The sequence below is a fragment of the Trichechus manatus genome, unplaced genomic scaffold (genome assembly GCF_000243295.1).
Source record: "Trichechus manatus latirostris isolate Lorelei unplaced genomic scaffold, TriManLat1.0 scaffold00044, whole genome shotgun sequence".
NCBI classification, from domain to species: Eukaryota; Metazoa; Chordata; class Mammalia; order Sirenia; family Trichechidae; genus Trichechus; species Trichechus manatus.
In genome coordinates, this window is record NW_004443980.1 from 1,989,099 (window position 1) to 2,003,545 (window position 14,447).

The 14,447-nt window shown below is 41.6% G+C and overlaps 1 protein-coding gene across 5 annotated transcripts in view; it reads right to left on the reverse strand.

Annotated features, from left to right (window-relative positions):
- RNASEH2B (ribonuclease H2 subunit B) overlaps positions 1–14,447 on the reverse strand; it is a 142,383-nt gene that overhangs the window by 68,972 nt on the left and 58,964 nt on the right. For all 5 annotated transcript variants that reach the window (XM_023731527.1, XM_023731528.1, XM_023731529.1 and 2 more), the window contains 2 exons: positions 10,878–10,954; positions 6,669–6,783 (listed from right to left, as the gene is read on the reverse strand). In XM_023731527.1, the coding sequence (XP_023587295.1) occupies positions 6,669–6,783; positions 10,878–10,954 (192 nt within the window). The remainder of the gene's footprint in view (positions 1–6,668; positions 6,784–10,877; positions 10,955–14,447) is intronic.

The following is a 14,447-nucleotide window of genomic DNA, read 5'->3' on the forward strand; positions in this document are numbered from 1 at the left end:
AGAAGACATTCAGACATTCAATGTAAAATGGTACAACCATTCTGGAAAACGATATGGCACTTCCTTAAAAAGCTAGAAATAGAAATACCATATGACCCAGCAATCCCCTTCCTCGGAATATATCCTAGAGGAATAAGAGTCGTTACAGGAATAGACATATGCACACCCATGTTCACTGCAGTATTATTCACAGCAGCAAAAAGATGGAAACAATCTAAACATCAGTAGATGTATGGATAAACAAACTATGGTACATACACAAAATGGAATACTACACAACAACAAAGAACAACAATGAATCTACGAAACATCTCACAACATGGATGAATCTAGAGGGCTCTATGCTAAGTGAAATAAGTCAATCACAAAAGGACAAATATTGTATGAGACCACTAGCATAAAACCTCATGAGAAGGTTTGCACACAGAAAGAAACAATCTTTGCTTGTTATTAGGGAAGGGAGGTGAGAGGAGGAACAACTGAATATACCATGGACTGCCAAAAGAAAGAACAAATCTGTCTTGGAAGAAGCAAAACCAGAGTGCTCCTTAGAAGCAAGGATGGCAAGACTACATCTTACATACTTTGGACATGTTATCAGGAGGGATCAGTCACTGGAGAAGGACATCAGGCGTGGTAAAGTAGAGGGTCAGCGAAAAAGAGGAAGACCGTCAACGAGATGGATTGACACAGTGGCTGCAACAATGGGCACATGCGTAACAAGGATTGTGAGGATGGCGCAGGACTGGGCAATGTTTCATTCTGTTGTACAAAGGGTCACTGTGAGTCAGAACCAACTTGATGGCACCTAACAAAAACAACAGGCAATAGATAAGTGGTAACTTTAGTGAAGGGTAAGACAGTACACGATACTGGGCAAGTCAGCACTTGACCAAGGCAAGGTCATGGAAGCTCCACAGGCACATCCAAACTCCCTGAGGCACCAAATTACTGGGCTGAGGGCTGTGTGGACCATGGTCTCGGGGGACATCTAGCTCAATTGGCATAACATAGTTTATAAAGATATGCTGTACATCCTACTTTGGTAAGTAATGACTGGGGTCTTAAAAGCTTGTGAGCAGCTATTTAAGATACTCCACTGGTCCCACCTGTCTGGAGCAAGAGAGAATGAAGAAAACCAAAGACACAAGGGAAAGATTAGTCCAAAGGACTAATGGACCACAAGTACCACAGCCTCCACCAGACTGAGTTCAGCACAACTAGATGGTGCCTGGCTACTACCACCGACTGCTGTGACAGGGATCACAATAGAGGGTCCCGGACAGAGCTGGAGAAAAATGTAGAACAAAATTCTAACTCACAAAAATAAATAAATAAATAAATAAAGACCTGACTTACTAGTCTGACAAAGACTGGAGAAACCCTGAGGGTATGGCCCCCAGACACCCTTTTAACTCAGAACTGAAGTCACTCCTGAAGTTCACCTTTCAGCCAAAGATTAGACAGGTCTATAAAACAAACAATAACATAGGTGAGGAAGTGCTTTGTAGTTCAATCATGTATATGAGACTAAATGGGCACACATGCCCAAAAGCAAGGATGAGAAGGCAGAAAGAGACAGGAAAACTGGATGAATGGAAACAGGGAACCCAGGGTGGAAAATGGGAGAGTGTTGACATATCATGCGGGTTGGCAACTGATGTCACAAAACAATTTGTGTATTAATTGTTTAATAAGAAACTATTTTGCTGTGTAAACTTTCACCTAAAACACAATTAAAAATAAAAAGATGCTTCACCTGCCCAAGCACTTTTCATTTTCAAAGCAGGTATATCAACTTTTATATATAGCTGATTTCTAAAACTCCAAGCCTTAAATTTTTTCTTTTTTTTTAAAATAATGATAATAAGGCAAAACAGATGAAATTTCACACAGCAAAAATATCTGTACAATTCTCTAGAGGTTTTGCCAGTTTCTTCATAACCAAATTCTTCCCACTAATGAACTGGAGTCTGTAAATCTTAAAATAATGAAAAGTTTAACAACAAAACCAAAAATTACACTAAATAGACAATAGATAAGTGGTAACTTTGGTGAACGGTAAGACAGTACAAAATACTGGGGAAGCCAGCACAACTTGTACAAGGCAGGGTCATGGAAGCTCCATAGATACTTCCCAACTCCCTGAGGGACTGAATTACTAGGCTGAGGGCTGTGGGGACCATGGTCTCGGGGAAACTAGCTCAATTGGTATAACATAGTTTATAAAGAAAATGTTCTACATTCTACTTTGGTGAGTAGCGTCTGGGGTCTAAAAAGCCTATGAGCGGCCATCTAAGATACTCCACTGGTCTCATCCCTTCAGGAGCAAGGGAGAATGAAGAAAACTAAAGACACAAGGGAAAGATTAGTCCAAAGGACTAATGGACCACAACTACCACAGCCTCCACCAGACTGAGTCCAGTACAACTAGATGGTGCTCGGTTACCACCACTGACTGCTCTGACAGGGATCACAATAGAGGATCACAGACAGAGCTGGAGAAAAATGTAGAACAAAATTCTAACTGACAATAAAAGACCAGACTTACTGGCCTGACAGAGACTGGAGAAACCCTGAGAGTATGGCCCCCGGACTCCTTTTTAGCTCAGTAATGAAGTCACTCCTGAGGTTCATCCTTCAGCCAAAGATTAGATAGGCCCATAAAACAAATCGAGACTAAAGGGGCACACTAGTCCAGGAGTAAGGACTAGAAGGCAGGAGGGGCCAGGAAAACTGGTAATAGGGAACCCAAGGTTGAGAAGGGAGAGTATTGATATGTCGAGGGGTTGTTAACCAATGTCATAAAACAGTATGTGTACCAATTGTTCAATGAGAAGCTAATTTTTTCTGTAAACTTTCATCTAAAGTACAATTTAAAAAAAAGGAGGGGTGGGGAGAATAACAAGATCTCTCATGCCTCATCCCCAAAAAGGCCTCTTCATCAAAGTACACATAAGCAGTTGCACAGTACTTGCTTCACCCTTTGACCCAGAACATGAATATGTGAAATATTTTTTTTATGTAAGTAGCATGTACAAGGACAGCATCTGAACAGACTTTTTTTCCATTAAGATCCAAAGGGGAATGCATGGTATTCTGAAGTTTACAACTGGTTTTTAGGGCCTATCAAATAAGATAAATGTAGGGTACACATTTCTAATACAGCAGAACTTCCAGAAGACAGGCAATGATGCAGAAGTATGAGAGATTAGATAATGATTCCATAAATGGGTTCAGTGTGCGAGACAGGAGACACAGGCCGTGAAACACAGACTATGAGCTGGCAAATGGAGATGAGTTAATACTGCTTCTGAATCTGGGTTTCTGGGTTTTGGTTTAAGATAACTGCTCTGACACAGCTAATGGCAGAATCCTGGACAACGAATTACTTGCATTTTTAACTTGTGTTAACTTGGTAAAAATTAAAATGACTTGTAATTATTCTTCATTACTTTAGCTTTCAGAATTGGCTATGGGCTACTTCATTTGTCACTCACAGAAAGATTCCCATCTCCTGCCAAACTCAGCATCAGGGAGTCTTTGATGGAAATGTTTTCATAAATCCTTGGGGCTACACATCCGTTAGATACAAAATAGAGCTCCAAGTTTGGCCACATGTGAAGTTAGAAGACCCTTCAAAAATAAAATGCAGTCAATGAGGTTCTCCCCTCTCCCACTGTAAGCTTACGCTTCTTGGAATTACTCTCTTGGTTCCCGAAGAACTTTCATGGTTTGCCAAACCACCTATGACCCTGAATAGCCATGAGCTGTCAGCCTGTTGATCTGGTTCCCACACTGTGTTTCCATATTAATGCTGAAGACATGGATGCTAAATTGTATAGTACTTCTAACCTGTAAAAACACATTTACAGACACTGCCTCACTTCCTCCTCTCAAAATTTTATCCAAAACTCACCTCTTCATTACCCCTGCCCACCCCTCCATTGTGCACCCTGTCTCCAGGACACCACCACTACCCATCCTATTGGTCAAAGCCCAAACCCACAAGCCATCCTCAACTCTGCCTTCTCCTGGGCCACCATCCAATCACCAGATGTGGTTGATTCTACCTCTAAATTGCTACCTCCTTCTAGTCCATAAGGTGGCATAGTGGTTATGCGCTCCGCTGTTAACCAATGTCAGAGAGGTTTGAATCCACCAGCCACTCTGTGAAAGATGTGGCAGTCTGCTTCTGTAAAGATTACAGCCATGGAAACCCTATGGGGAAGTTCTACCCTGTCCTATAGGGTTGCTATGAGTCAGAATCGACTTGATGGCAGTGGGTTTGGGTTTTGATTCTAGTCCTACCTCCTAAGCTCAGGTACCACCATCTGCCTAGGCTACTGCAACAGCTCCTTATACCTGGCCTTAGTTTCTCCAATGTTCTCTCCATACCAAAGCACTGACTGCCCTGCTTAAAACTTCACTGATGCTCCCTGACTTATATGCATATAGAGCCCAAATGCACATAAGGCCCTTCACAATTTGGTCTCTTGCCCAGCATTCCAACCCCCCTGCTTACCAAACTTCCCTGGAATCCTATACTCCAGCCACACTGAGCTCCTCGGAGCTCCCTAAACATGACAACATTTTCATACATTCATGTCTCTGTCATGCTGCTTCTCTGACTTATCCTTTAGAGCTCCACTTAGGGTCACAATCCCAGAAAGCAACACGGTACTCACCTCCACCCCTACCTAACCCAGGTCCTGCACCACCTTCACAATCATTGTTATGCTGAGCCCATTGTCGTACCCACTGTGTCAATTCCTCTCCCTGAGAATCTTCCTTTTTTTTTGCTGACCCTCTAATTTACCAAGCATGATGTCCTTCTCCAGGGACTGGTCTCTTCTGACAACATGTCCAAAGTATGTGAGACGAAGTCTTGCCATCCTTGCCAATGGAGCATTCTGGCTGTACTTCTTCCAAGACAGATTTGTTTGTTCTTCTGGTAGTTCATGGTATATTCAATATTATTCACCAACACCATAATTCAAAAGCATTAATTCTTTGGTCTTTCTTATTCACTGTCCAGCCTTCCCATGCATATGAGGCAATTAAAAACACCATGGCTTGGGTCAGGCACACCTTTGTCCTCAAAGTGACATCTTTGCTTTTTAACACTTTAAAGAGGTCTTTTGCAGCAGATTTGCCCAATGCAATACATCATCTGATTTCTTGACTGCTACTTCCATGGGCGTTGATTATGGATCTAAGTGAAATGAAATCCTTGATAACTTCAATCTGTTCTCCATTTATCATGATGTTGCTTATTGGTCCAGTTGTGAGGATTTCTGTTTTCTTTATGTTGATGTATAATTAATACTGAAGGCTGTAGTCTTTGATCTTCATCAGTAAGTGCCTCAAGTCCTCTTCACTTTCAGTAAGCAAGGTTGTGTTATCTACATATTACCGGTTGTTAGAGTCTTCCTCCAATCCTGATGCCCCGTTCTTTTTAATACAGGCCAGCTTCTTGGATTATTTGCTCAGCATACAGACTGAATAAGTATGGTGAAAGGACACAAACCTGACACACACCTTTTCTGACTTTAAACCACGCAGTATCCCCTTGTTCTGTTCGAATGGTCTAAGTTCAGGTTCCTCATGAGCACAATTAATTGTTCTGGAATTCAAATTCTTTACAATGTTATCCACAATTTGTTATGATCTACACAGTCAAATGCCTTTGCATAATCAATAAAACATAGGTAAACATCTTTCTGGTATTGTCTTTCAGCCATGATCCATTTGATATCAGCAATGATAACGCTCGTTCCACGTTCTCTTCTAAATCCAGCTTGAATTTATGGCAGTTCCCTGTCAATGTACTGCTGCAACTGCTTTTGAGTGATGTGCAGCAAAATTTTACTTGTGTGTGATGTTAATGACATTAATGAGGCCTGGTTGTCAATGGGCCCAGAAGTGCAGAATATTAGAATTCAGAACATAATTCTTCCCACTAGGTTTAGTTTGTCTTCACCTCACTAGTAGCACAGAGAGGTGAAGTTTGTCTAAATTAAGACATCAGTCCCCTGATTTGGGGACACCAGACTTTGTAAAAGATGCATGGTCTTGCTCATGCGCCAATTCTAGCTCACGCACTTTTCTGTTTTAGAGATAACTATATAGCGTATCCCCAGAGAACCCAGGGTTCACTTCCATCACACTGTGCTGTCATTGCCCTATGTGTTATTTACCCCCTTAGACTCGAAGCAATTTGAGGGAAAGGATAATGTCTTGTTCATAAATATCTGCAGCACCCAGCACTAGTGCTTAACTGTTGCTTCTTAATAGGTGCTCAACAAATGCTTCTTGAATCAATAAAGGGAGAAGTTTTATGTAATTTTACAAATGAGGACTCTTGAGGCAGAAAGCAGTTAAGTGACTTGCTTAAAGAAGAACTGAGACTAAAGCCCATGCCTCGTGATTCCTGGCCCTGTGGGGTACGGGCCACCAGCTGTCAACAGGAGATGTCCCAAAGACCGAACAATCCAATGTAATACAAGGATAGTACCAACAGGTGGGAGCAAACCTTCTGAGTGACAGCTTTCCCTATGACCAACACGGAACAAACGTTAAATTCAGTGGGCCCTTAAGCAGCTACATTTTCAGACATATTCCCAGGCTTTCTAGCAGCCTGATCCTTCGAGGCCCACATACTATACCTTTTTCCTCTGTTACGTGGCCAAGTAACTTCTCAAGCTCAGGAAGTTTCAGCAACAGGGTGCAATTTGGAAATGTGTCATCCACCACAACTTGATCCAGGGGCTGGAATTTTCCCTGAAAAAACACTTCACTCAGTCAACAAACTCACACATGGAAAGACAACAAAAAGGGGTATTACCTTATGGCTAGGACTTTACACTGAGGTCAGTCACTTGTCCCATATAATGAATCCCTAAGAATCCCTGCACTAAATGGGGCAGGCTCCGGAAGTGACCCTCAGTTCCCTTTATGAAGCTCTTGTGAGAGCTGGGGCTCCAACCAGCACATCATCTACCTTGGGGCAGAGTCACCAAAGTAAAGAGGGGCATTATTCTGGAAAAGCACTGGAAGCCATAGAAACTTACAAAGATAGCAGTGATTACCTAAGGTTAGTCTAACCCACTGAATGTGAAGATGAAGCAGCCGAGGACCACACAGCAGGAGTCCTGATTATCACACAGGAATAAGCCCAGACTGCGTCCAGAGTGGAGTCCCTGGGTGGTGCAAACAGTTAAGTGCTGGGCTACTAACCAAAAGGTTGGCAGTTCAGATCTGCCCAGAAGACCTGGCGATCTGCTTCCAAAAGATCACAGCCATGAAAATCTTATGGAGGGTAGTTCTAGTCTGAAACACATGGGGTCACTATGAGTCAGAAACAACTGATGGCAATTGGTTTGGTTTTGGTTTTTTTGCGGGGGGGGGTTTGATTTTTTTGGGAATGTACCTCTCCCCTCTGCATATTCACTCCAAGGCTGAAGAAAGAAACACCCACAAAGAAAAATACCAAAAGTAAATCTACTCCTGTCAAAGCTGTCTGATATGCTTTCAAACTGAGACCATAATAGCAGGAAAGACAACTAGAGGGTAAGTACAAGCAAGCTGCAGACACACTCAAATTAGGCTCAGATACAGAAGCACAGGGGGCCTGGTCGCCAGTGGGCCCAGAAGGGCAGAATTCAGAACATTACTCTTCTCACTTCAGTTTAGTTTGTCTTCACTAGTATCATGGAGAGGTGGTTTGTCTAAATTAAGATATTAGTCCTCTGATCTGAGGATACCGGAACACAAGTCATTGTAAAATGACTTATAAAAGATGCGTGGTTTTGCCCATGCGCCACTTCTAGCTCATTCTTCTGGTTTAGTGACAACTCCTTCTGAAGACAGAAAAACTGTGTCTGATCAATTTTCTGTCTGGAAATGTAGCTTTCTTTGGTTTTAAGGTGAAATCTTCTCACTCATTCGGTAGTATGTGTAATACCTTGGCATATTTTCTGTTAGAATAACAACTAGCAAGAAATGCCTCAATTCAAATGTTCTCATTTTCCCTCAAATGGCAAGAATAATTTACAGATTTCTTACAGGTCTTACTGTCTTCAGACTTCTACCTTAATCTATATTCTTTCATGATCAACCAATAGTTTAAATATTTACTCTAAAGCAATACTCTATCAGTAAAGGACTATTACACAGTCATGATATAATTAATGTTCTCATTCTTGTTTTCTTTACCACACATACATAAAAGGTAAATGCAACAAACAACCTGCTAATGCTCTGAATACACAATTAATAACACTTGGGAAAGCTAGAAAGTAGAGTTATTTTTACTGAGGTTAAAATAAGTCTGGTGATTAAAAAAGGATAGGTCAACATTTCAAAAGTGCTTACCGATTTTTTTCTAAGTAAGAAAAGGTCACTTCTAAAATACAGGGAAAGAAATAACTAAATGTCTTATGTGTTATTTTAAAGGATCCCTCTAGCACTTGAGAGAAGAAAGTAAGATGGTTTAAGATGAAAGCAAGCCAGCCCCCTGCGAAGGATTTCAGCTTCATTCTACCTGTCAGCCTGAACCAGCCCTGGCACCTGGGGCTCCCAGAGACATGGTGCTAATGGGAAATGGTCAAACACTCCCAATAGAAGGGGAGGGGGACTTAAAAGTACACCAATACATGCACTAGGGCTGGTTGGTGGTGTTCTCTCTGTTAATTTATCCTAGAAAACACCACGTCTGTGAGCCAACTGAAGTTTTCAGCTTCCTCTCAGAATACTCTCAGGGCCTTCCTAGTGATGACCGCAACAGTTTCTGCACGTTAGAAAGCCATGACTTGAGCCCTCTTCGCTTATATGACCTAATTACATTGGTTACCATGGTAGCTTCCAGATACATAATTTCACTAATCCACACTAAGGAGTCCCTGGGTGGTGCAAATGGTTAATGCACTCGGCTGCCAACCAAAAGGTTGGAGGCACCTCAGAAGAAAGGCCTGGTGATCTACTTCGAAAAATCAGCCACTGAAAATGCTATGGAGCACAGTTCTACTGTGACACACATGGGGTCACCATGAGTCAGAATCGACTTGATGGCACCTGGATGAACTATGGTTATTCAGACTTGGGTATTTGGCGGTAAATGAATGACGTGAACCTGTCATGTCAAGGGAAAGACAGTATTTGTAGCAAATGATAAAGTTTGAATTTTGAGGCAAAAATCAGAATTATGGAAAATCTGTATCTGCCACCATGACAGTATCCTAACACTTAAAGAATCTTCTGATGAGATCAGTGGTGATATGGACAAAGGTGATTTTTTTAAATTTATAATGAGATTTGGAAGATGTGCATAACTCAGTAAACAGATATTTTCCAAAGGACCATGTATGATGCTACAAAATCAGACATGGGTGAAAGATCCATTTTAAGTGCAAGATGGACCAGTGGATTTTAATTTAACAGAATACAAAAAGTTGACCATTAGGATTTCAGATTCCACACTGCAACTAACCTTTAAGAAAAGTTTTTGATTTTTGGAGTAGTATCAGAGAAGAGTATCCACAGTTATCTGAAAAGGCTATCATAATATTCTTTCCTTTTCTGACTGCATATCTGTCTGAGAACAGATATTCTTCATATAATTCCACCAAACAATGTATCAAAACAGACTGAATGCAGAACCATAGATGAGAATCCAGTTGCCCTCTAGTAAGCCAGACATTAAAGAGATTTGCAAAAATGTAAAAGAATGCTATACATCTCATTAATTTTTTTAATTAAAATGTGTTATTTATATTAACATGCAATGGGCTTATTTATTTTTAAATAAATTAATAAAAATATTGTTAAAGTTCTCAGTTTTAATTTCTAATATGGTTAATATTGATAGATAGAACCCACAGAAATAAAAGCTCTTTGGGATGCTTAAAACTTTCTAAGAGTATAAAGATGTCCTGAGACCAAAATGTTTCAGACCACTGGCTGAAACTATCACTATTAGTAAGCTGTCTTTATTTATAATGCAAAGTTAAATTTTAGCCAGCAGGATTCCATAAAGTCTCAACTAAAGACTTCCCCATTGATGAGCTTTTACTAGACACGCCCCATTTTACCTATTACACCCACTGCTGTCGAGTCAATTCTGACTCATGGCCATCCTACAGGACAGAGGAGAACTGTCCCACAGGGTTTCCAAGGAGTGGCTGGTGGATTCGAACTGCTGACCTTTTGGTTAGCAGCCGAGCTCTTAACCACTACGTCATCAGGGCTCCTACCTACTACACAGTCTCTCACAAAGAAGAAAATGAGAGAAAATAATTCTTCTTTCTTCCTCAAGGCTTGTGGTCAATTTTTTTTTGTTTTAAACATTCGTATTATATTTCAAATCTAATGAGTACTTAATGACAAAAGTTTTTATTGTCAGATTCTGTCAACCAAGTAAGGCATAAGGGGTTGGGTGATTCTCAGAGGTCATGTGGCAAGCTAACGCTAAACTAACCAGGTGCCACAGAGTTGACTTTGACTCATGGCAACTACATGTGTGTCAGAGTAGAACTTCCTCCATAGGGTTTTCAGTGGCTAATTTTTGGGAAGTAGATCACCAGGCCTTTCTTCTGAGGCAGCTCTGAGTGGACTTGAACTTCCAACTTTTTGGTTAGTGTTAACCACTTGTACCACCCAAGGAGTGTTAAATTGGATCAAGATTAAGACCCTGGTTGTCAGCTCTACATGTCAATGCTCTGATCTTCGCTAGCACACAGGATACATGTACAATAACCAATTTAAATCTGAAGTGTGGGGAATCTACATTCAGATAATTAAAAGGAGAGAGAAGAGATAAAGTAAAGAACAGTCTATTCTGTTTCTTCATTGGTAATACCCCAAACTGAGAAACTCACCTCTTTTTCAGTCTTCATAAGATAGTGGAGAATCAGAAATAATGGGTCCATTGGTGTGGCAAAGTGGAGGTGACCTTCTACAGATTAAAAAGAGAACAAAAAGAATTAAATATCTTAGAAAGACAATTTGGCTACTTCATCTTAATCCCAATGGGAAAACCATTCATTGAAAATATATTTGAAATCACAAATTAAGACCGTCTGTTTATAAAGGCCCAAGATTTCTAGGTGACTATCTCAAAAGGCAGAACGTGGTCCATGAGATTTTACTCCAAAGAGCTTCGAATCCCTGTGTGGACAGGAAAGTCAAGACACTGGAATAGATCTTTAACTTCCCACTTCAGCCTTTGGAAATCATTTTCAACAGCAGCCAAGAAAGAAATGCGGGAGCGGCCCGTAGGTAGAATGGTGAACTAGGCAAATACTAGGAAACCAGCATAAGTCAGTCCATCTATAAAGCAGCAGTAAAGTGTCATTTCCTGTGCTTTTGAGGATGAAGTGATGGGAAAGCAATAGCATCAGTGTGCAGACGGTTCCTTCTACGGTCCGCTCTGCAGTGGGCTCACAGCTGAACAGGCCACTGACTCAAAGCTTATAAGGCTGTTAACCACCATGACCCTCCTGCCCCTGGAAGAAAAAGGCAAGAGGGCAGCAATCTAACAAGACCGGACATAAGCAAACAGAACAAAAGATTAATGATACTTTCCAGGCTAAAACGGAAAAAGGCATATCAAAACAACACAAACCAGCCCACCTGCTCCCCACTTCTCTTTCCTCCATCTCACTCCCTCCAAGCATCGCAGACTCCTCCCATGGACATGAACCAGAAGGGGTATTTCACCAAATGGAACAGCAAACACTTCATTTACCTCCTCAAAACTTACTGTTTTAGCTTCAGGAAACACATTGTTATGTTATGGGTTGAACTGTACCTTCTGAAAAGATACGCTGAAGTCCTAACCCCTATACCTGTGAACGTGACCCTGTTTAGAAACAGAATCTTTGAAGACGTAACTAAGTTAACATGAGGTCATACTGAAGTGCGGTAGGTCCTAAGCCCATCTGAGTGCTGTCCTTGTATAAAGGAGGAGAAGAGATACAGAGGACAGACAACCATATGAAGACAGAGGGACACAGAGGACAGACAGCCACACGAAGACAGAGGGACACAGAGGACAGACAGCCACATGAAGACAGAGGCAGATGAATCCAAGAGCCAAGGAACACCAAGAGGCTGGGAGAAAGGCATGAACAGTTTCTGTCTCAGCCCTGAAAGGAATCCATACAGCTGGTACTCTGATTTGGACTTCCAGCCTCCAGAACTGTGAAACGACACATTTCTGTCATTTAAAGCCACCCACCTTGTGGTATTTTGTTATGACCGCCCTAGGAAACCAAATAAACATGTACTCACATTTATTCTCTAACAGAGCAACCTACCGATAGAGCTAAAAATTCTACCCCTAAGTATCTGTGGATGGATAGATGGATAGATATGCGCGCCGCACGCACACACACGAATCCATTTCATAGAACGTAAGTTAAAAAAACCTAAGGAAGTAATTTCATACCGTTGTGCCACTGCTTGATTATTTTAAAAAAGTAGAAGAGAAGTTTATAAAAATAACCTTACCAGAAGCTCTAAGCTCATTTTATATGAGGCACCCATCAAATTCAGAAATTAGCAACAGTTTTTTTTTTTTTTTTTGGTCTGAAAACAATATTCTGATAGTCACTCTTGAAAACAGCTTCTTCTTCAGGATTAAGTTTAAAAAGAAGATGATGAAAAAAGCAGTACCAACTCAAGCAGTGCAGGACAGATGATCAGTCATCTGTCTCCTGATATTTTCCACTTTCAGTCTGGATATTACTATGTTAATCTAGTTAAATACAATTGCAGATGTATCGCATTAGAAGCTGGAACTCTATTATTATCAAATGAATAAGCATAGCAGCAACAATTAAAGGACATATATACTTTCTACCTACTAGCCTATACACAGCTGGCCATTTGCATTTTGGCAACTGAGAACTACTTCAAATCTTCTGATGCACATAGATATAGAAAATTTATCACCAGCAGTAAATAAACCCTTCCTCTAGACTGCCTAAGAAGAAAGGCAAAGTGGCCTTTCTACCTTAGCACTAAGCACAACCTGCATAGCAGTAGAAGCAGAGGGGTTAGGAAGAAACAGAAAGCACTCTCTGAGAGCAAGGAGAGGATAGGCAGATACAATGTCTGTTGTTCCTGTTAGCTGCTGTTGAGTAGGCCCTCGACTCATGGTGACCCCATGCACAACAGAGCAAAATGCTCCCTGGTCCTGTGCCATCCCCATGGTCAGCTGTGGCTCGGATCCTTGTGATCAATCCAGAGTTTTCATCAGCAGATTTTTCGAAATAGAACACCGGGCCTTTCTTTGTAGTCTATCTTAGTCTGGAAGCTCTGCTGAAACCTGTTCAGCATCACAGCAGCACACAAGCCTCCACTAACAGACGGCTGGTGGCTGCGCATGAGGTGTATCGGCTGGGAATTGAATCTGGGTCTCTTGCACGGAAGGCAAGAATTCTACCACTGAATCACCACTGCAGGATGCCTCACTACCCAGTGACTCCCCTGCCAAGGCCCCGAACAGCAGTCTTTCGGTATTCTTTTTCACTGAATCAGTGTTGCCCCCAAATTAAGGGAACATTAAAAGAAACAGAACTATGGTGGTGTGGGGGATGGCTGGGGGGACACTAGTAATTCGGATGACAAGGCATTAAAAAAAGAAAATCTTTGTTATATTCTAGATTATCTTGGAAGCTATGTGTGGTGGATTAATTACTTTTGTGTGTGGCCTTTATAGCCCTGGTCTTGTTAACTCCCACCCAGATGATTGTGTGATAGGGTAACTGTGGCCTACCAAGGGGATTGGTCAGTTTTTCCTTAAACAGAGCCAATTCCAGAGCAGGGAGGAGGAGCCCACCACCACCAAGGAAGGAAAGACCTGGCAGCAGAGACCTGGCAGCAGGAGACAGTGTGGTGGGCTTCCCAGCCCATGGAGAGAAAAAGCTGAGTGTCTTTGGGTAGAGATCAAGGGCCAGGGAGAGCCGCGTACCTGCGAGCACAGCTGGGGAGACTCTATACTGATGGAAGAACTGTATCCTGAGTGTTCTTGAGCCTGAATTGTACCTATTGCTTCCCTAAAAAACTCTGCCATTGTGAGTATGTTTGTGAGTTCTGTGTGGCTGCTGCAATGAATAACCGAATGCAGCAGAGAAGTAGAGAGTGCTGTGGGAGGGACGGCTGGTGTTACAGTTGGTAAAGATGGCAGAGAGAGGAGGAATGTCTGACTTCAAATCAGCCTTGGGCTGTTGATCTTGGTTCTGCTTCCCCCTTGCGGGACTGGAGGAGGTCAGACACTGCCCCCAAGCCATTATTACACTATGTCAGTATACATTCTCAGAAATACGATGTTAAAAACTTGAGGGTTGTTCATTGTGAAAATGACAATTCTACCCAAAGCAATTTACAAATACAATGCAATCCCGATCCAAATACCAACAACATTCTTCAAAGAGATGGAAAAA